This window comes from Propithecus coquereli, unplaced genomic scaffold (genome assembly GCF_000956105.1).
Source record: "Propithecus coquereli isolate 6110/MARCELLA unplaced genomic scaffold, Pcoq_1.0 Scaffold131, whole genome shotgun sequence".
Lineage (NCBI taxonomy): Eukaryota > Metazoa > Chordata > Mammalia > Primates > Indriidae > Propithecus > Propithecus coquereli.
In genome coordinates, this window is record NW_012137303.1 from 2,599,348 (window position 1) to 2,623,435 (window position 24,088).

Below are 24,088 nucleotides of genomic sequence, written 5' to 3' on the forward strand. Positions count from 1 at the left end.
GGGGTCATTTCACCTGTTGGGCTTTAAGTAAAATGGAGATAATTAATAAATATACCCATATCATAAGATTGGTGTAAGAATTAGGTAATCAAGGCATTTAGAACTGTTGCTGGCACTATAAAGTATTAGCTATTATTTATATATTTATTTTCATTTTATCTATTCTGGACATTTATAAAATATAATCATACTTTTTATAATTTTCTGAGACCTTTTTAAAATCAATATTTCATCTTTGAAACTCATCCATACTGAGGCATATATCTATAGTTTATTAATTTCCTTTCCTAGTTAACATATCATGTATGCATGCCTTATCTCTCTAAGGTGATTATGAACTTTGGAGAGTAAGCATCGTGTTTTCTATATTCCCTACTCTAAAGGGGTTCTTGGTGGCATTTGTGATTTGTTCTTTGAGATTCTTAGCTGTGTTTTGAAGGTATCTAAATTGGAGAAAAGGAGACTGAGAGGAACTTCCTATTTGAAGGTATCTAAATTGAAGGAGAGGAGACTGAGAGGAACTTCCTAAGTGTTATTGAGATTCTGTAGAAAGCATGATGGCTGCTCATTCTCTATCCCCACCAAGGCTTCAAACAGAGAAATACCCTATGCTGCCCCGTGAGGGATTTAGTTTGATAATTATAACTGGGTGTTTACTGTGCACCATACACTGTGTCAATTTCTTTATATAAATTATCCTATTTAATCCTCCAAACAAGCCAGATGAGGAAGTGTATTAGTTTGCTAAGGCTGCCATAACAACATACCGCAAACTGGGTGGCCAACAACAGAGGTTTATTGCAACACAGTTCTGGAGGCCGGAAGTCCAAGATCAAGGTGTTGGCAGGACTGGTTCCTTCTGAGGGATGTGAGGGAGAAACCATTCCAGGCCTCTCCCCTAGCTTCTGGTGGTTTACTGGCAATCTTTGACGTCCTTTGGCTTGTGGATCTCTGCCTTCACCTTCATATGGTGTTCTCCATGTGTATGTCTTTGTCTAAGTCTCCCCTTTTTATGAGGAAACCAGTCATATCAGATTAAGGACCCACCCTACTCCACTATGGTATAAGCTCATCTTAACTAATTTTATCTTCAATGATCCTATTTCCAAATAAGGTCTCATTCTGAGGTACCAGGGTTAGGACTTTGACATATAAATTTTGATGGGGGACACTATTCCACCCATTTAAAGATTAGAAAATAGGCCTAGAGAGGTTATGTTAACTTATTCAAGCAGAATGGCTGGGTCCCAGGTTCCATGGTAACCTGGTGCTTCCAAGGTGGGGAGGAGGGATGTGGTACAGATCCCGAGGAGTCACTGGGATGCCACAGTGGCCCAGATTGTCCACGGCCGCTCCCAAAAGCTGTCTACACAAGAGGTAATGAAGTTAGCTCCCAGGTGGTCAGATCTGCCACTCATTAGCTATGTGGTCTTAGGAAAGTTATTTGAGCTCTCAGAGCCCCCATTGCTTCGTCTGTAAAATGGGATGATAGGATGAGGTTGTGAAGATTAAAGGACACAGGACAATGGTTGAGAAATGTAGTGGTGATCAAAATTAACACCCATCCTCTCATCCCAACCACACAAGATGGAGCTCTAGTCCACATACAGGTTCCCTACATTTGGGCCCATTTTAAATACTTTGATTTATCTAATTAAGTGCAACCCTTGACCAGAAAAATATCATTTGAGTGGAGATCAGGGTAAGGGGCGATAGAAGGGTCAGAAAGGAGGGATGCAAAGGAGAACGAGAGAAACAGACAGCTCCAGCTGTCCGCCACTCAGCTATGGGGTGCTGTTGGCATTTGGGGTTGGATAGTTCTTCCTTTGAATTACTGTCACACACATTACAGGAAGCTTGCCATCTCTGGCCACTGGGCACCAAGACAATAACCCCCAGTCGTGCAACCCAAAATGCCCCACACATTTCCAAGCTCTCCCCCTAAAGATGGTTCCAGCCCTGGTTGAGAGCGATTAGAGATCCCAGCAGGACCCAGGCTTTACACCGTCTTTGGGAACACCCATAACTACCAGTGTAGGGATGAACCTACTGTTGGTGCTCAATTGACCCTTAGTGACTGATTCTTGAATTCCCCTAGGGTGATCCTTTCTCACTGCTGAACTTCTCCAGCCCCATTATCCATACTCTTCTCTGGGAGAAACTGGTGCAATTTCAGGGGTTCAGTTACAGAAGGAGGGGACAGTTTCTCAGCTTATGGGGTAGCACTGGGAGTCTCTTCAAAACCACGCAGTAAATAAAGTGGCAAAAACAAATGCCTTAAGTCAACAGCTCCTCCCTGTCATCTCCATTTGAATTTTCTAAGCTTCTGACTGCCTGAGAGATTAACACAAAAGGAAAGATCTGGGAAACCCCCAAGTGAAGTGTCAGTCCCACTGAGAGAGATTCGTGTTTGCACAGCCATCCAGAATTTAACACACTTTGTGTATCTCAGTATGGTGATTCCAGCCACTGGTACTCATGTGGAAGCCCAATGATTACTCCTGTTGGGAAGAGCCGCTTTTTGAATTTCATTTTCTTCTTTCTCCCTTAATGATAAAGTCTGAAGTATCGGGCTGAGTAAATGTTGTGAAATGGAAATTGTTTGACCCAAACCCGTTATCTATTCGTTGACTATAGATTTAATTGAGCCACTGAAAGCCTAGATCTATGTTACATTGGTTTAAATGCTGTAAAGTTTCCAATCCTCAAATGCAAGAGGTTTGCAAAAAAGCAAAATGCAGCTATTACTGAGTGAAATGAAAACTCTGTCCTCCGAATGCCTGCTTTGGTTTAACATAGTGGCTTGCTTTACTTTCAGATAAATTGTCATTGAAGCAAAACCAAGATATGAGAAATGTGAACTCCCTCTCTTTCAACACTGCCCATTGTGTTCAAATTCATAAGCAAGAAAGTTAAGAGCCCACCTTCCTCCCTGAGAAAATATGAAAGTTGTCTCTTTGAAATAGAATTCATTGCACTCCGACTTTGAGTGATATCTCTGTTCAGATTCAACAGGATCCACAGCCCCCTTCCAAAGAGTTTTTTTCTTCTCAGGGGTGAGAATTACCCCACCTGGGATTCACTCTTCAAAAGGCTCAAGAAGCCTATTCATATGAATGAAACTGCTCTCTTCAGGGCAGATGCGGAAGCTGCCCTCCCCAGGGCTTGGGCAACCCAAGGAAAGGAAATCACCTCGGTCGGTCGGTAGAGTGGCTGCTGGCACTGCTGGGGCTGCACCTGCCGTCTGTGCTTCTGTCCTCCTCAAAATGCAGTTTCTTGATGCTGAGGAGCTCCCGGTCGATGAAGAGGATGATGTTTTTGGTGAAGGTAAACTCATCCTTTTGGCAGGAGCCATTCCGATCTGCTTTGCTTTGTTTTGACACTAGTGGAAAACTTATGCCTGGCCTGGGCAAAAACTTGAGTGTTTTGAAATGAGGAAAGTGAAACATCCTGAATGAGATAGTGGCTGCCGGTATCAATTTAGGCCTTGAAGGAATACAAGGCAAGGGGTGGGAAAGGGAGTTGCGTGGTTCCTCCAAATACTTTTTTTTTAAAAAATCATGACTAGATGAAGGCTTAGGTCGGAAAATAATAGGAGATTTTTTTCCTTGTCCCTCTTCTGTGCTATCTCCTGTCTTAACACCTTAAGGGAAGCCTGTCATAGCGCTTCGCACACAGCAGGGCTGCTAGGGTGGGAGTGGGACCAAATGGACCAGGAAGGGTTCTCCGTGGGACCATATTGCTTTAATCTGCACTTCCCGTGTCTCTCTCTCTCTCTCTCTCTCTCTCTCTCTCTCTCTCTCTCTCTCTCTCTTACTCTTCATCACACTTATTTGACATTTCAACTCTCCATTCCCCTTCGCCTTTCCTTTTCTCCCGGGCAGGGATGCTGCAGCCCTGGCACCCCTTAGTTTTCCACTCTCACTTCACTGCTCTTCCCTGAGTTGACCTGTGCAGTGGGATTTGACTATCCAGGTTGCAATTTGAAATGACTCATCTAATAATTGAATAATTGATGTCTTGTTCATTCTGCCTATGAGACTGGGCCACAGGCAAGAGCTTTTATAGAATGTGGACCTGCCCAAATAAATGGGAATCTGGACTCAAGGACCTCAGGAATTTGGTTATCTTCCATAGGAAACTATGTCTAGTAATTTTTTTTAAAAAAAACTCTTATCAAGTAATTTTTTAAAGGAGCAGTAGTAAGGAATGTGTGATTACCCAGGTAATTTAATTTGTTAAAAAAAATTAAGGAGTATCACATAATAAGAATCTCTCATAATCAAGTCATCTAGAATGTAACCACTGTTAATGTTTTGATATCTGTGTTTCCATTATTTTGTGCTACCCACAGAAATATTTAAAATCATAGTTTGGGTTTTTATCACAACTTCAATCAGTTTGAAGAATATCTACTTGAGCTCCACTGCTGTTTACCAAATTATCAAGCTGTTGCTTTACTTTGCTGACAGGCATTTAGAGCCACCATTACTTTGAAGTTTGATCTTGGGCCTCATTCTTCAATTTTCTTTTCTACTTGAAGATGTTTTCTCTGGTTATACCTACTTAGATACTAACTCCCTTTAGGATTTGAAAAATGTTCACAACTATGAAGATAAGCCTAGACTAGACAATTTGGTAATTATTCACCCACCCCTCTCTCCAGGAATGACATTCCAACATGCCCAGCCCACATTTCTTTGCCCAAAGGTATTTTCGTCTTTGACATCAGCTATGGTGCTAAAGAGCGCCATCTACAGACTGACACACTGCACTCTGGAAAGTGTGTGGCCCCACCCTGAAGAGAAGATTTAAGACAAAGCAGGGCTGGATGAACCTGTAGGGTCTCTCCTCCTGAACTTTCATGATAATCAACATGATTATTTTAACCTCAGTAACCATGGTGTAGAGTCGAGTTGGGAGTCAGACAAGATTCAGATTCAAATTCTGCTTCCTCCTCAGACTACCTGTGCTGCATAACTTCAGTTTCCTCAGTGGTGAAATGGGACAGTAATACCTATTAGGCTGCAGATTATCTTCATAGTGGATTCATCATATTTACGTCACACTTCAATGTGATATGTTTTATCCTTTCCAAATTGATCGTCTCACTTAATTTAATGCCCAAAGATTAAAGAGAAAATCCTTGCAAGACCAACATCCAGTGTATTTTTGTACAGTTTTCGGAGTCATGGCTTATGTTTAACAATTTATGTGAAAGCTTATCCAGCCAATGCCTCATTTTAAGCAAGCTCTGCATAGGGTAAAAGTCAAGAGCTTCAGCTCTGGAGTCACACTGTCTGGACTCTGCCAATTAATTCACTTTGTGACCTTAAGTAGGTTACTTAATCTCTCTAAGCCTCAATTTACTCACCTATAAAATGGAGTATGAACCTCATAGGACTGTGTGCGGATCAAATGCTATTACAGGGAAATGGTTTAGAATAGTGCCTAAAACATGGTCAGTGCTCAATAAATACTAATTCCTACTGTGTTTTTACAAAAATGGGTTTATGGGATAGTGGCTTTATTCACATGTCTGTTTAACCTAGTAGATTATTTATAGAACTTCAGTTTATGAATAACTTTTCAGAGGTTTTATATGGTGGAAACAGCATAGGACAAGTTGTTAGGAGCCTGGCTGGTAGCCTTGCCTCTGCCTCTTTGAGCCTCATTCTTCATCTGAAAAAGATAGTTGATTACACATTTTCTGAAGTCTTATTCTTAAAAACCCCAGCATTCTACTACTTAGTCTTTTCTGCATAGTGACATATATCTACCTAGAAAAATCCATGCTTGTTCTAGGTTTCATCTATGCTTTCAGCCCACTTAACATGCCTGAGAAACAGAAAGCTTTTGGTACAATGAGTTTCCTCTAACATAAAGGGAAGAAAATGCCCAACAGTTTATTATGAAGGCAACTATATTTCCTTGCAATGGACACATTTTTAAAGCTCCCTTTTCCCCTAGAGGAATGCATATTTAGAATGCAGGTTCATTTGGTTAAAAGTATATATAAAATCCACTTAGATACATGGGCCACATAAAGGATCTGAGAAGAAAACAAAATGAATCGTACTCTCAATGTATTTTTTTAACTGTCTTTCTGAGATTCTGTTTGCTTCAGCTATTGTTTTCTGTGGTTAAGGAAAATGTTAAGGTTCATAGAACTAAGAAGCATTGTGTGTAACTTTGCTCTTCTTCTAGAGTAGGGTTGTATATGGATAGAGAGAAAGAGAGAGAAACAGTCATCCACCCACACACCACAAACCCCAATATTTATTCTGTCTCTCTCTCTCTCTCTCTCTCTCTCTCTCACACACACACACACACACACACACACACGCACAACCAAAGTTTGCTTTGCAAACAACATCAACAACATCATCATGTCATTTAGAAAATGGTTACCATCAAGTAGACTTAATCTTTCCGGGGGAAATGATTGATTTGATTATCGAAGTATTGAAAAACCAGTAGATAGAAATTCTTTTCCCCTTGTTGTTTCAAACTTATCAAATTCAAGAGCTTTCAACTGTTTTGTCACTGCGCCATCTTGGCAGTCTGGTGAATGTTGGTGGAAATAACTGGATGGGTAATAATGGTAATGATAACCATAACGATTATGATGATGATAGTGATGATAATTTAAAAAAGAAAAAAAGAAGGACCACTCACTGTGTAGGTCCTTAACCTGCCTTCAAGAAAAACAGAATTCATGTGTAGGAAGAAACGGTTCACCAGGTGGTGGTCAGTCAGTATTTTAGCAGCCAAAATTATTCCTTGGCACATGTTAAAACTGCAGTTGCTTCTTTCCTTAGAACACAAGCCCTCACTGCCTCCATTTTCAGCACTGCTCAGTAATCTGTTGTCAAGCACAATGATTAGAATAATAAAACACCATGAGTTCACAGTGTGTGTGCAAAGTATTTCTCAGACTTTTATATTTCCCGAACACTTACATGCCTTTTAAATCTCGCTTAAAGACCACAAGAAACTGCAAAGCTTTTGCCAGATCTTTGAATGGCCCCCAGAGCTGGCACAGTGCGGCTCAGCATGAGAATACTTCTATCCTAGATGACTATGTCTAGGAAAGTTGTTTCCACCTTCCCAAAGGAGGGGAACTCTCTCAGATGAAGATGAATTGGCAAAAGGAAGTCCACTCAAGCATTAGCTGCCTGTTGCTCTTCAAGAGACCAACAGCTGGTTGGAAAATATGCTACTCACTTTTGAACCAAACCTCTCTCCTTTCCCCAGGCCAAATAAGTTAGCACTTTTTCCCTTTCAAAGGGAACTTCAGCGCAGAGAGAGAAAAAGATAGCAATACACTTATTTAAAAAAATGTAATTAGGATAGATACCTGCTTTTCGTATTTTAATGTAGACTGTTTACAAAACTAAGGTAGTGTTTTATTTAAAAAATAAGTAAATAATTATATAGTATATACTAGTTGTAATCTGGTATATTTTGATACTGTTTCCTGAATTATATTTGCCCCTTCCAAAACTAAAAAAAGCAAAAAGAAGAGAGAAAAGAAGGAAAAGAGATTAAATTAAGATTATGTACAAAACCAATACATACTGGCAGTTCAGGCTGATAAAGTCAGACCCACCACGGAAAAAGTATGAGAAATAGAACATAAAAACGTATGAGCCCTGGCTAGAAAGAGTTGGAGCTTTTGTTTGGTTGGTTATGCCACATTTTATATCACACAAATAAATTCAGGCATTGTTATTTAACTATGTTGAATCTTTCTCAAAAAAATATCTAGAGGTCTCAAGTAAACCCAAGTAATGATATTGGAAAAGGGGCAGAAAGAGGCTGGCCCGGTTTCCCAGATTGAAAAGAACTGGTCACTCTTTGCTTTCACGATTTGCCAAGATTTCTTGGATCAATTTCCACCCCTGGATTCCTGGATAAATGCTTTGATTGGAAGTCGTTTTCCGTCCTTTATTTGTCACAGGGTCTGGAGCAGACACAGACCTCCCCACAGTAATTCATGCCTGTGTGACCTCTGCCTTGGATTACTGTGAAACATTCTCTTCCCATAGATGTCTAGGAAGCTTTCTTTGGCTGGTGCCAAAGAGATGGTGTCATTTCAGGGGCACAAACTAAAATAGCACATTGCACTAAAGCTATGCAGGCTGTCTCACCAACCCACCCCTCTGATTTATGGCCTCTAGTGACCTCAGAGTAACCTACTTAGATCAAGCCAATGCCAAAAGGGTGCCCAATATCACAAGTAAAACATTTTAAATGTTTATTTTAGTATCACTATGAGCAGCCAGTAAAGTCTTAACTTTTTAGGAATAGTGTAAGACATACTAGAGTGTGTCTTCTATAGGGCTTAAGTTGAAAACTGAAAGTATATGCATACCCATTGTAAGTGTAGCAATTTTTTTCTTAAAAGAAATACATAGTCGTTATGACAAAAACACTGAAATATACTGGTAATATTGCCTTCCCACCCTCCCTTGATAGAAACCACTTCACTTACTCAAGCCAATATATTTATTAAAGAGATGTGATTTATCCAGTTAACTAAGCCTCATGTATTTTAGTGTGCTAAGCAAATGTCAGCTTCTTCAACTTCTCATTTATTTTTGGATAGCTAAATTTTGTTTATCGATTGTTTGCCAAAAGCTGTGATGTTTAACTAAGATGTTTAAAATTAAGTTGATGTCAGAAGACATTTTTAAAAAGGGAAAGATATTAGTTTAGCCAAATTCAAGTGACTGTTTCAAGTCTTAGAAGAAGGACAGAGAAAAGTTGGAGAGAAAGATGAAGAACTAGTGAATGGTCCTAGCATTCACTAGGAGAGAAGAAAATGAAACCAGAAATGCAGGTGCTAGTGGGATATTAAACCCTCTTGCACTTCCTTGACTTTCAGTATGTCCCAGGCTGTATCAAGTGCTGGTTTCTGGGGAGCTCGGAATGTGGATGTGCTTGGCCGACTACGATGGTGTCTTAGTCCATTTTGCGTTGCTATGAAGGAATACCTGAAGCTAAGTAATTTATAAAGAAAAGAGATTTATTTGGCTCACAGTTCTGTAGACTGTACAAGAAGCATGGTGCTGGCATCTGCTTTTGTTGAAGGCTTCAGGGAGCTTCCAATTGTGCTGGAAGGTGAAGGGAGAGCAGGCGTGTTACATGGCAAGAGAGGGAGCAAGAGAGAGTCCATGTTCTTTTAAACAACCAGCTCTCATGTGAACCAGTGAAGCGAGAACTCACTCCTTACCTCAGGAAGGGCACCAAACCCGTCATAAGGGAGCTGCTCCCATGACCCAAACACCTCCCACTAGGCCCTAGCTCCAACATCGGGGTCAGACTTTAACATAAGATTTGGAGGGGACAAATACCCAAACTATATCAGAGGGTGATGATTCCATAACAAATGCACATCCCAGAATGAAGGAGGGATGCATCAACAACTTGAACTGTTCAATCCTTGTTGCTAAACAAATCAGGTCATGTAAACTGAAAACCACTTCACTTTGTGCCCTCCAAGATAAAAAGAACAAACTACTTGAACCTTTTCAGATTTTTTTTCTTTCTTTTTTCTTTTTTTTTTTTTTTTGAGACAGGGTCTCGCTCTGTCATCTGGGCTAGAGTGCAGTGGCATCAGCATAGCTCACTGCAACCTCAAACTCCTGGGCTCAAGCCATCCTCCTGCCTCAGCCTCAGGAGTAGCTGGGACTACAGGTGCACACCACCACGCCCGGCTAATTTTTTCTGTTTTATAGACACGGGGTCTCGCTCTTGCTCAGGCTGGTCTCAAACTCCTGACCTCGAGCGATCCTCTCTCCTTGGCCTTCCAGAGTGCTGGGATAACAGGCGTGAACCGCCGCGCCTGGCCCCTTTTCAGGTATCTTTAAAAGGAAGATTTTGACTTATGCTGGGATAGCAATCAAAAGGAAGATGTAAAGTCCAGTTTTACTCCAGAGACAAATTAATAATTTATATCATCGTCATCATCGTTCTTTCACATGTAGACTTTCTATATCTTAAACTTTTTAATGCTTCAACTTGTTTAACAAACGTTTCGGGCAGATGATACTTAAGGAGACAATGATGGGTACAAGGTAAAAATCTTGGACCTTAAAATATAAACATAAGGAAAATGTGAGCTTTTTAGGGAGGGCAAGGTTTCTCTTTTCCCAATTGAAAAAGAAAGAAAACACTTGTTTCAAGCTTTGTAAAGACTTTCATTAATACAGAACTTACTAAACAGAGAAAAGATCCTAAAGATATTTCATCTTCTGCTGTATTATAAGTTTAGCCCTAAAAAAAAAATCATTTCTAGGAAAAATAAAGAGAAGAAATACATTACTGCCTTTTGGAAAGTGCTGAAGTTGTAGTGCCACCTTTTCACTGCAAATTTTTTCTTCTTGTCTTTGGCTTATTGGGAGTTAAAAGTTTAAATATTTATACTATACAACTCAAACAGCAACAGGGGAAGACCAGCTGGTCCCTTCTCCCTCTTATCTTCACTCTAAACCGTTCATTCAGTGTAAGTGGTAATGAGCTAATAAACAAGAAGAAAATAACTTGCCTTTCGGATCACAAGTCAAGTCAGCTGGCTGAGCTGTTCAATATCATTTTTTTATTTTCTATAAATTAGCCTTCAGAAATCTCTGAGAAGGAATAAATATGAAAACATTTTCTATGATAGGATTTTTCTTTCTATTTATAACAGCACAATGCACTGACAGAATGATATTTTTAAAATACACCAGAGATTCAAATAAGTGGATACGATTCGTGAAAGATACTCTCAACTGCCTTCAGATAAACCACATGACTGAAATATTAGGAAAAGCAAACTCTTCTCCTTCAACTTCGGGTTTACATGCTGAAGGGTACCAAGGATGTCTTTGAGGTAGTGAGTGCCTGAGGCTCCTGTTAATCTCCATTAACATCTCTAAAAATTGAAAAATACATTAAAAATTTAAATCTTAATATAAAGCATAGTAAAAGGCTTTTTTTATAGAAAACATTACTATTTTGAGTGATCTGCACTCTACAATCTGAATAAAAAATCATATGCTTGCTCCGTAAACAGCTTCCAGAGGAGGACCAGACCCCTTTCCCAACCATATTGCTATACTAAGTACTCTCCATTAACATCTCTAAAAATTGAAAAATACATTAAAAATTTAAATCTTAATATAAAGCATAGTAAAAGGCTTTTTTTATAGAAAACATTACTATTTTGAGTGATCTGCACTCTACAATCTGAATAAAAAATCATATGCTTGCTCTGTAAACAGCTTCCAGAGGAGGACCAGACCCCTTTCCCAACCATATTGCTATACTAAGTACTCTGCATACAGAAATTCTGAAGCCACTGTTGTTTTCAAATCTTTGGTTTTTTATTATTCAGATTTCCAAACTGAGGGAAAGTAGCATATTTGCAGTAGAATGAACAAAATATTTGAACTCAAAAGACCTAGTTCAGCTTACTAGTTGTTTGACTTTGGACAAATTATCTAAGCCCTCAGAAGATTCAATTTCCTTTTTTCATGTGGAATTGATGATAATGATGGTGGTGATGATGATAATGACAATGGTAATGATGGTGGTGATGATGGCGGTGGTGGCAATGTTGGTGGTGATGATGATAATGATAATAATGATGGTGGTCGTGGCAGTGGCGGGGGATAGTGATGATGGTGATGATGATGGTGGTGATGGTAGTGGTGGTAATGGTGATGATAATCGTGGTGGTAGTGATGGTGATGATGATGATAATGACAATGATAATGGTGGTGATGGTGGCGGTAGTAGTGATGGTCATGGTGACAATGATGATAATGATGATGGTGGTAGTGGTGATGATGGGAACCATGGAGATAATGGTGGTGGCAGCGGTGGTAGCGGTGGTGAGAGTGATGATGGTGGTGATAATAGTGGTGGTGGTCGTGGTGATGATGATGATGATGACTGTCCACTCAAAAAATTGCTGACGTTAAAGGAGATAATATATGAGATAACTGAAAATCATAAGGGCTTACTACATAAATGTCAGTTATTATTTAATTGTGATTTTTCTGAGCTGTCCCAACCTCCCAGGTCTATACAATTCCCCTCTTCTACTCCTGACATTAATGACAAACCAGGCTGGGTTGGCTTAATTAAAGACACAAACTGATTAGAGCAGAGATATTGAGACTGCTCACTTGAAATGCTTTCCTGGGAATATAGAGGTACCTCTGGCTCATGAGTTAGCAAGGCTTGTAGTTATCTGATCTCCACCATGTGACCAAGGCAGGGCTCAGAATCACCCCACTGCTTACCTGTGTTCTGTTGCTTTAATCAATCTGGTCTCCACCTGAAAATTCCTTGGGTATCAAAGAGCAACACATGCTATGGCAGATTTCTTGGGGAGAGGGGCCCCTTGCCTTTCCAGAAATGCTAAAGGTGAAGAATCATATCTCTAATAGTTTCTTTACACAGGACCTATTTCCTGGGTAAATATTTACTGGTGGTAAACACATCACATCCCCCATCGCCACTTTACAGAGTTCTTTAGAAAAAGTAATCTGATAAAGGCTGAACTTTCTGTATTTGTTAAAACATTTCTAATTTAAAGACAGCACCCACTGAAAACTTTAATTGTATATATAGTTACAGTATTTTAGGACAGTAATTAAGATTTTAAGTGAAGCCTCTACAATGTCCCCTTAGTGGTATTTTGTTTTTGTGTTGACTTCCATTGCTTTTTAAATATTTTCAGTGGTAAAAGCCTCCTGAAGGAAAGCATGATTTATGTGTATTTGTGTAAAAATATATCAAGTTCATTAAAAATGCACAGGAGGACAAACAGCTCAGTTGCTTAATACCACTACTAAATGGGGCAGAGAAAAAGTGAATAGAATCCAACCTCTGTGAACTAATCAACATGTATTTATTGAGCACCACTCGGAAGAGTTACAACCAGGACACGTCACTTGTCAGTTAGGCTGGAAACGGTACCAGCTGTGCAGGGTAGACCAGGAATGGATCCGCCCAAATCCTCCCCATTCCTGGAAAGACAACTGATAACGAGTCAGAAACATGGTCTTCTGTATGTGAAAAGACAGCACATCTTGTCATTTACAACATGGATTATAATGCAGAAGACAGAGAAAAGCCTCGTGAGTCTTCCAAATGTTGATTATATGCCCAGAAAGACAGGTGTTTATGCTCTTATGACCCACCAGGTACCATTGAGAACTGCACACAGTGAGTTACTGGCTCTCAGCACCATTCTTGGTCTAGGCAGAGGTTGGTAAGCCATGGTCTGCAGGCCAGATCCAGCCCACTGCCTGTGTTTACACAGCCTGCAAGATAAGAATGGCATTTACAGAGGAAGATTTGCAATAGATTTGATGATGGGGATCACCAACCTTGAACCCCAATTAAGCAAAATGTTATTCCAAAGAAAAAGAACTACATTCTTTTCCTTAATAGACCACTTTTTAAAAAGTGCTCAATTATTATATATTGAATTCTATCAATTAAAAACAGATGTGAAATTTTGTTTTCTCTCTTGTTACATGTATTAACATAATTTCCTCATTTTGACCTCTCGGCCCACAAAGCCTAAAATATTTACTATCTGGCTCTCTACAGAAAAAGCCTGTCAATCCCTGGTCTAGGCCATCAACTTGCAAATCTTAGGGTCATCGAGAGTTTTGTTACCATCTCTTCTTCTAGCCCTTACCCTTTTTGTGTCTGCTGGGAGGGTCTTACCATTATTAAATCCCCATGTAAGAGGGAACTTATCCCCTGTTGTGGTTATTTTAATACTCCTTTAAGGGGAATATATGTCATCACATTACATTGCTCTGTAATACCAGTTGGAAGGATGATAAAAAATTGGTGGTCTAAGATGGAATGAAGGCAACATCCTGTAAAAAGAGAAACAAAGTAGGACTATGGATCTATACTCCCAGCCCAACAATAAATCCAGTGAAAAGAGATAGCACACAGGAAGTGGCCAGGGTCCTTTTCATTTATACCTCTGCGTCATTTCAAGGGATTCCTCTCCGCATTTGACTCTTTGGGTTTACACATCTCCAAGATCTGAAGCACTTAGACCTACTCCTAATGAATACTGATAGGTAAGTGTGACTCAAAGCAATCTTCTGGGCACTTCCACACACACAAGTCCCCCAGTTCACCAAGGAGTGATGGTGCCAGGCCTTGGGGAGCATCTCCCAAAGAAACCACAAATTGGAACTACATTACCTTTATGGTAGGAGATTACATGGGCTTAGCAGAGCTTTGATCATCCCAAAAAGTGCTGGCTCTTGCCCACTGCCCTGCATCTATAAAGCAGATCAGCATGTGTCTGCTCAGCCTGCATGTCAATTTGAGAACAAGGAAGGCTTTTCAAAACAGACACAACGGGAGACATCTAAAAGCACTGCCACACATACCCACACACATTTGAAGGGGCCACTGGGCTCCTGGTTGCTAAACATTAGAAGCAGCAGGAATGTTTAGCTCTATTAGGCATCTCTGAGCAGTTCTAACTTGCTGTGGGGGGAAAATCTTGCTATTAAAAAGAGTTAGGAAACTCTTGCGCACTGTTAGTAGGAATGTAAAATGGTATAGCCACTATAGAAAACAGTATGGCAGCTCCTCAAAAAATTAAAAATAGGATTACCATATAATGCAGCAATTCCACTTCTGGATATATACCAAAAGAATTAAAAGCAGAGTCTTCACCGGGCACGGTGGTTCACACCTGTAATCTTAGCACTCTGGGAGGCCGAGGTGGGAGGATCATTTGAGGCCAGGAGTTCAAGACCAGCCTGAACAAGAGCAAGATCCTGTCTCCACAAACAATTGAAAAATTAGCTGGGGGTGGTGGTACCTGTCTGTATTCCCAGCTACTTGGGAGGCTGAGGCAGGAGGATTGTTTGAGCCCAGGAGTTTGCAGTTGCAGTGACCTATGCTGATACCACTGCACGCTAACCCAGGCAACGGAGTGAGATCCTATCTCAAAAAAAAAAAAAAAAAAAATCAGAGTCTTGAAAAGATATTTGCACATCACATTCATAGCAACATTATTCACAATTGCCAAAAGGTAGAATATCCATACAGAGAGGAATGGATATGCAAAGTATGGTACAGCATATACCTACAATAGGGTATTATTCAGCCTTAAAAAGGAAGGAAATTTTGACATATGCTACAGCATAGATGAACCTCGAAGACATCATGCTAAGTGAAATAAGTCACAAAAGATGAATACTGTATGGATACACTTGTATGAGGTACCTATAGTAGTCAAAGTCATAGATACAATAAGTAGATGGTTGTTGCAGATGGGCGGAGGGAATGAGGAGTTGTTTAATGGGCACAGAGTTTCAGTTTTGCAAAATGAAAGAGTTGTAGAGATTGGTTGCAGCACAATGTGAATGTACTTTACACCACTGAACTGTACACTTAAAAATGGTTAAGATGGTAAATTTTATGTTATCTATATTTTATCATAATTATTATCTATATCTCTACATTGAGAAAGAAAAAAGCTCAGAATGGATATACCAGAATACAAGAAAATACCAGGCAATTCTTGAAAGTCTGCAGAGCAGTTGCTTTTTTTGAGCCATGCAAATTTAACAGTAAGGAACTGAATTTTCACAAAAGATAGAAGTGATTCAGGGAAACTGTCTCTGACCAAGACTGTCATTTACAACATGGATTATATCTGACATGGATTATATCTGACATGGATTATATACAACATGGGCATATCTGACGCCATCTTAGAAAGACTGTTTTCTTCATAACAGCAGATGTGAGAGATAAGTATGGGATTCTTGCTACTAATTTCTGTTTAGTTGGGAATCAGTTTTAGGATCTCTGCATAAATGCTTTGAGATTAGCGCTTACTGAAGCTTCTCTAGAGAGGAGTGGCATAATTAGAAGATGTGGTCCTCTTGGGAGCTTATGAACTATTTAGGGATATAAGATTTATTCTTTCATTCATTTCAAGAGTATCTATTGGAAGTCTACCATGTGCTAAATTCAGTTCTATTCTGGCTCTTGGTATACAGCAATGAATATAACAAAGTCCCAGCCCTTGTGAAGTTATATTGTAGAGGAGGGAGACAGAAAATAGACAAACATGTGAAAATATCATGTGCCAGGTGGAGATAGGTGTTATGGGAAAAAGTTAAATGTGGGGTGAGAAGGATAGGGCTTGGTGGTCAGGGAAGGCTTTACTGGCAAATGCCCAGAGGCTTGAAGGAAGTCAAGGTCTGACCATGTGGATGTCTAGGGAGAATGTTCCAAGAATAGCAAGGAGGCCAGTGTGTCCACAGCACAGTGTTTGCAGGGCAGAGTTGTAGAAGACGAGATCCAAAAGGCTTTGAGGGAGTCAGCTCTTACAGAGCCATATAGGCCACCATAAGGATTTGAGTTTTTACTCTATGTGGGATGGGGAGCCATGGGCCACAGTTGAGCAAAGTGATGAATCTGATTTGCCTTACAAAAGGATCATTCTGATTGTTGTCTGAAAAAGAAAGATGGAGGCTAGAGCAGAAGGGCCAGTTAGGAGACTATTGCCATAATCCAGGGAGAGCTAATGGGACATTTATCTGGCCTGATACTGATTGAATATGGGGGGTACAGGGAAAAATAGGCAAGGATGATTCTAAGGCTTTGGCCTAAGAATCTGGAAGGATGACACTGCTCTTCACTGAAGTGGGGAAGGCTCCCAGAGGAGCAGGCTGGGGTGAGAAGGGGGTTGCTGTGATGGGGAATCAGGAGCTCAGTTCTAGACCGCAAAGTTTATTGCATACACATCAATAGTGCTTGACTTAACAAAGTCCCACTCTAAGTACCCAGGAACTCGGGAAATAACTGTTGAAATGTTGACTATAAAGCAGCATATACATAAGTGAAAATTATTCAAACATTTATCTCTAACTTATGCGGATTGGGCTATATAACCTATATGGACTGTTTCATAAGACCGGGAGTTCAATAACACAATACAAACTGTTCAGAACACTCTGGGGAGATTACAGGAAAGATCAGAGGGGAAGGACTGGAATAATCTGGGCAAGCTTCTCCAAGGTGAATATTTGACGGTGAGAGCTTAGCATCCTTGGAGCAGTGTTAATATAAACATGATAAGCATGGAAACACATCTATGAACACTCCATCTTCACATGCTTTTCTGCGTTTGGTGATGCACATGCCAAATTCCAATGCTTGCATTTCTTGGCCTTTTGCTTCAAGGCTTTACATTCATAGAATCTCAGCAGGAAGAGACCTAAAGAGACTTTTGGTCTATGCTCCCCACAGAAGGCAGGCAAGGAGTCAACCCATTGCTTAGCTCCCTCCCTTTTTCCCTTTCTAAAGGAGAATTATCAGTATTCATCAGTCACACATACATTTAACACTCAGTAGCTAGCAGGTAGCACATTTGCTTTTATTTTAACTCAAATCCCACAAGCTATGTCTTCAATCACTTCTTTTTATTCTAATTCCAGGGAAAACTTGTTCTTCCTCCTGTAAGATAGTCCTTTGTATCCACAAAAATCATTAAAAGAACATACTAACACACAGTAATTCTCCAAACACTGACATAGCCAGCCTAATATTTGTATTCCACCAGGCACTTGAGTTGAATAACCTATCTACTGCCAACAAAAAGCCGAGTGAAGAGGCCCAAATGTCTGTGAATTAGAATATGAGATGCAGGGGCGCACGGCCTACAGCTGTTGAACTTGAATTCCACTGTGAATGTGGCACCCAGGGCTGAGAGGTGCATCTCAGAGAGGCCTGTGTACATTTGCTCTTCTAGAACCTGCCAACATCCGGTGCTTATCCTCACTCTAACTTAGCCATCGTCTTGTGTGCGAAGAACAAACGAGAGCAGGTGTTCACATTTATCTTCCTCAAGTGGCCCCTTGAGGCTCTTGGGGGAAGGGTCAGTGAAGGAAGAGGCTGAAATGAAGCCTTCCTCCCCCAACTCTCACCCCTGCCAGCAGACAGCTGTTTCAGCCTCTTCTTGCTGCTGCTAATGAAAACATCGCTGGGATTCAATAAAAGATATTTAATATGGAATTGCTTGGAGAAGCCACTTTCTTTGGAGATTTGCTTAAACAAAGCACTTGGATTTATTATCATTGCTGTGAAATTTTCACCTCCAGCAGCCTTAGCGTGAATGACCTATTTTGAATGTGACAGCCGATTACACTTCAGTAGCGTGAATAATTTATGAGGTGCGAGAGCACTGTCAATGTAGTGATATTACAGCAGTCCTGCTCGCCTGGCTAATTATGGAGGATGACAGCGCTCTGTCCCGTTGTCACAGCTCCTATGCAAAGCTGCCAGCGATGAGGACTGTGTGTGAGCAGAGAAGGAAAGAGGGAAAATGGGGCCAGGGCCTGGTTCCCGCTACCAAAGAAGGCTTTGTGGGCTGAGTGAGCTCTGCTGCAAGAATTGGATTTCCACTTTTACCTCTGCAAAGTGAAACTGTGCAGGGCCCATGGGGATGGATCTTGTATCCAGTATCCTGATTTTGCATAAAATATATGTTAGCTAGGGGAGGTGCAGGCTGTGAAAGAGTGACTTAGGGAGGAAAGAGGCATTAGACTCTGAAGCTGCTAGGATATCTAATGATTTCCAAGCTTGCAGGGGACGCACAGGCCTTTTTAATATGCAGCTGGACTCAGAGCCCAGGAGCAGGAATATGAGACCTGCTGAGAGAAAGGAGGGGAGCACACAGCCAGGAGGAACCTCAGTCAGGGCTTCAGAATGTGTTCCCTGTGTTTTAAGCTGTCTCGACACTCTCTAGAGCTCTCTCTAGCTTTGCCTGAGTAGTAGTGACAGCTCGTTTAACATCGCGGGACCTCAGTTCCAGATGTAAATTAAGCTCCAAAATAGTGTCCATGAAGATTGTGAAGATGAACAGCCAGGTGACAAAGTTGTAAGTAATAGGGCTTCTGGGTCTGTAATTCCTCCTAAAATCACCTCCTGAAGTTAAGGGTCTCAACTTTATGAGTTAGGGAGGAACTGACCTTTAGAAAGATCTTTGCATAGTTCTGGTCAGGGACAGGGAAAGGAATTAAACAGGATTACATGCAACAATATCCCTGGCCTAAAATGGAAAGAGAAATGAAAATTAAATTAAATTAAATTAAAGGAGTTACTTGAAGAAGAAATATTTTAAAAATATGAATGACTGGATAAAAGCAGATTGTTAAAAATTTTTTCAATAATCAATAGGTAATTATTAATGAGTATCCATCAGGGCAACTTCAGGAAACTGATGGCTCCCTCAAATTACAATAAGTCAAAGAAGGTTATTTACAAAGAGATAAATTACAAAGGTGGGAGGTACTGGGATGGTGGGGTCAGCTGCTGCAGTGGTACAACAACCACTGGCCCAAAGGATGGGAGAGGAAGAAGTTGCCAGAACCTGCAGGAGAGAGAGCTGTGTTGCCTGGAGGGAAACGGTCATCTTTCATGAAAGGACACAGCCAGCCCAAGGTGATGTCACAGGGAGGAGCCAGGGAATTCACACCCTGACCTCACTCCCATCTCCTGTTGGAGCTTCCCACTGACCAGATCCAACTGGACATCACGGGGCAGGGTGGCCACAGATGTGGTCCCCACAGATGAACCCGCAGGGCAGGGAGCAGGAGAGAGAAAGATGGAGAGTGGACAGGAAGGTGCAGCATGGGACAGCCTGCAAGCCAGGGCCTACATCAGGCCCAGGGCCACAAAATAAATAAATCACCTTGGAGAACCTTATAGAAGAATTTCTTCTTTTAACATTTCCCCTGGTAATGAGAGAAAAAGGAAGGGATTTATTGTGAAGTACAAGTCAATTTAGAACTTTAAGAAAAGCCTACATATCAAGTACTTAGTATTGTGCTTACACATAGATACTGATAGTTTCCAATCACTTCCACTTTGAATTCTTTTAAACTCATTTTAATATCTTTGTGCAATAACACGCATTGATTAAATATGTGCCATTTACTTTCAGCCTATGAGACTTAGAACTGTAAAAATTTGTAAAGTGAATATTTTGCCAAATTTTTTGTCAGTCTAGATCATTGGTTCTCAAAATGTTATCTAAGGACTCCTGGGGTTTCCCAAGACCCTTCAGGAGGTTCCCGAGGTCCTCAATATTTTTTAAAAGTATAAAATGGTCTTGAGACCAAAAAGTTCACAAACAGCTCGTCTAGATTATGGTATTATGTAAATAGGTCTTGAGTCCAAAAAATATTGGGTACTGCTGGTCTGGATTATGTTATTGCAGAAAATGTCCTCTATATGTAATATAATAATAATGTATGAGAAATCTAATCTCAGGTTTCTGGAGAGACAGTAAGTGTTTGCTACACTTAGAGCTCATTTTATTTCCCATCAACTCTGAATGTTTCAATGATTATCTTCTATCCATGCAGCCTTCCAGGTCCCTTGGTGCAGAAGCTAGAAGTAGGGGTGGAGATGGGGTTTAGGACCGGGATAATTTGAGTGCAGAGGCCTGATTTCAGCACCCCTGGGACATTCATTCTTGGGACATACTAAAATGCTAAGAGTGTTGGCCAAACACGTTTCCCGTTGTGCAAGCAGATATGTGTGACAATGGCAAGGAAACAGCCTGAGATGTCTACTCCCTCGAGGACCTTATCATTGGTACCAGACATGGACAAAGGATAACAGGGTCCTGCTCCCAGCAGTTCAACAAGCGGTGAGCAAGACCCAGCTGTCATTTGTCAGGTTGAAACATGCTTCTCTGGCTGCAGCTAGGATGCCAATAAATGCAGGCATGTTATGCTCTTTTTCCAGGGGAAAAGGTGGCAGAAGCCAGCAGGGCCAGTGTGTGCTCTCATTTCTCATTCAATCAATATTTATTGACAATCCTCTATCTACACTCATTAATATAGAGGTTACTATACTATACACAGCTCAAAACATGGTCCCTGACATCAGGGAGCTTATAAACTAGTGAGGAGAAGTATATTAAATATCTACCACAGAAGGAAGGTGTCTGATTGGGTCTGTATTTGGGGGACAGATAATGTACAGGAGGACTCAGGTAGCACATGGATGGCCAATGAAGGTGCCTTGAAGGAAGTAGTGTTTGAACAGGGCTTCATAGGCTGGACAGGAATTTTAGAGACAAACTCACAGAGGTAGAAGAAAAAGTGGTGGGCGAGGGCTCAGCAGAGAATTTCCAGGCAGTAGAAATGGCCTGAGCAAAAATATTGGAGCAGAAATTGTCAGATGTTAGAGCTGAAAGGCAGCTTTGCAGTCAGGTTATCCAAACTCTTCATTTGACAGATGAGGATACAGAAATCCACAAAGGTTGAGACTTGCACCGAGTTCTCTACTGGCAACATGAAAATAAAACCCACGTGTCTCGACTCCAAGTCCAGGACTCTTTCCAGGGCTGTTCCCTGGATACACAGTGGGAAGAGCCAGAGCTCAGAGCCCGCACGGCAGAGCGGTGGTGATGCAGCTGGAGCCACATTGCAGTGCCCAGGGGGCTGGCCGCCTCTTTGGACTTTATTCAGACCAGTGTTTCCCGAAGTGTGTTCTGAGATGAATGTGCCAGAACCATCAGTGTGCTTGTTAAAATGACACAGGGGAGGAAGTGACCTGAAAACCTGCATGTTAAACTCCTTCCCAGAGTGAGTCTTAGGCACTTCATAAACTAGAAAATTAAAAATAAAGAGAAAGGGAGAAAGATTGGTCAGAGCAGCAAATGGAGGGCAAGAAGTCAATAGATGTGAGCAAGGTGGAGGGCAAAAAGGTATAGTATAAGAAAGGAGTCCAAGAATCTTACAACTGGCAGTCTTCCAAGCCAGAATCTGGCCATGCATTTGGGTGGCCAAGTACCTATAGGGAAAGGTCTTTAGAATAGAGAAGGTACTTCAAAATCAGGGTGTTAGATCTGCTATCCATATGGATACAAAGAGAGATTTGATCTCAGTTGTATCTGGTTACCTCTCTCCAGGACTAGTCAACTAGGCCAAGAGTAGAAGCCAGACTTCACCAGCATCCTAGGCACAAGGTAGATATAGAAATATAAATACATAGAAGTCAGTAGATACAACCAAATCTCTAAGAGACCATCTGATTAGAGCATTAATTTCACTTCTTCATGGCAGTGATTCTTCAGGCATGTTCTGAGTTCTTTATTACATATCTGAAGCTCTAAGCCAGGAAACTAAATTGGTTGCATTTTGGATGTTCCTCTGCTTTCTTCTGATGAATTGTACATCTACTAGGATTGATTGATGGAGGCAAGAACACTCGGGCTGGCCTGGCCAATTCTGTTCCTCACTGGCTTAAACCAAAGACTTGTTTAAAAAATACTCATGACAGGAGAACAGGATACAGTTCACTGATTGAAAGAGACCATTTTCAGTGCTGCTGAAGTTCAAAATCACACAAAATAATCACAGTTCCCATGGCACCCATAATACTTCCTCTTTTATTCCACTTATTTACAATTGTCCTCAATGCCAGACTCCACAAGGCAGGTTTCATGATTACTGAGCTCACCTCTGTCTCCTGCCTTTAGCAGAGAGCCTCGTACCTGAGTTGCACTCAATTATGTGTTGAAATAGCTATCATTTGTACTTAGGCGTGTTTTTAATTAAGATTGATGTATGAGGAGGGGAAAAAACTCTACTATGTTAAACTGTTTCTTCTTTGGAAGGAACCATTCCTTTTCATTGGCATGAAAGAGCAGGGCAAAAATCTCATACCAGGGAGTTTTCTATAGTATTCCCACCCCCAGTGCTGACAAGCTCTGGTCTTTCCCTGGATGAGGTTACAAGGACCCAGCCAAGGTATCTGAATGCTCTGCTCAGTGAAGTTTTGGGGATAGAAGGATCCTGCTTACAGAGTAGTAGGAACCTAGAAGGAAGTAAACAGTGTCATAAGAGAGAGAATGGAGATGAGGAGAAATTAGCCACTCAAGAATGAAGACTTACTTCAGTGACATTACAGCAGGGGCAGTGATTTAAGAGGTAATGTGAAGACCTTTGAACTAAGCACCAGGAGACCTGGTGTGGGCTCTTTATTTGGTTATGTGACCTTGGGCAAATCACTTACTTCTCTGGGATTTGGACCAGACAATCCAATAAAAGTTTAGACCTATGCTGCCTGGTCCCTCACTCGCACATGTGCTTGCTCTCTAGGGATGCTCGTGCAAGAAACTGTAGGGGCTACAAAGTCGCCCAGGACAGATTCCATCTCCAGGTGCCCCCAGTCCAACGAGGGAAATTGGCCTGTGTTGATCCTTCACCTTCCATACTCCACACGCTGTGCTCCCTTCCTGAGGGGGCTAACTCCAGCGTGGGTGCGGGAGGTGTGTGTGGACGCAGCTTATTCAGGACCCCCTTCATTCCTGTTCAGAGCTACAGTCCTGAATCCAGGATGCTGAGTGATGCAAACTCAATGAAAATCCAAAGGCGGCAATCTGGGGAGCCACTCCATGCTTCTCTCTGGTCTCTGCTCTCTGTGTACACACACATACACACACACACACACCTCCCCCCCACCCCCAGTCATGCCCAAGCCTCAGCAAGATACCCCTCAGCCAAAAGGGGAAGTTGGGGTGAGGAGTGGATTGTACTACCTTAAAAAAAGTGTTAGATTTGTAATCCCACCTGACTGAATACTAGCTTTACTTTTGTGATCATAAGCAAGTAATTTGCTCAGTTTATCAGAGCATGATTATTCTTATCTTTTAAATGGGGACATTAATGGAAACAGAGCTTGTAAGCTTAAGTGGGATAATGCCTGTAAAATACCTAACATCATCCATCTAGTCTCTCTTTTCATCCTCCTCCCCCACCCTCCCATAAAGTTTATACATCTCTTACAGCAGTCTCTTTCTGAGTCAGGAAGGCAGGGAAGGTGACAAAGTGGGGAAGTGGAAAGGCTGCTTCTGTCCAGGGTGGGTGTTAGGCCCTGCCCCTCCCTCCACACTTGTCCCGTGCAGCCTGTTAGCACTGGTGCTGATCCGCAGTAGCTCTTTCCCCATTTCCCCCCAAACCTCGGCTGCATAAGTCTGTGCTTCTTTCCAGGTCTCTTTCTCCAACATGTAGTA

At 41.3% G+C, this 24,088-nt stretch overlaps 1 protein-coding gene across 1 annotated transcript in view; it reads left to right on the forward strand.

Moving 5' to 3' along the window:
- Nucleotides 1-3,116: 3,116 nt before the first annotated feature.
- Nucleotides 3,117-24,088, forward strand: part of FAM65B (family with sequence similarity 65, member B) — a 108,727-nt gene continuing 87,755 nt past the window's right edge. The window contains exon 1 of the mRNA XM_012638674.1: nt 3,117-3,327. Coding sequence (XP_012494128.1) covers nt 3,117-3,327 — 211 coding nt within the window. The remainder of the gene's footprint in view (nt 3,328-24,088) is intronic.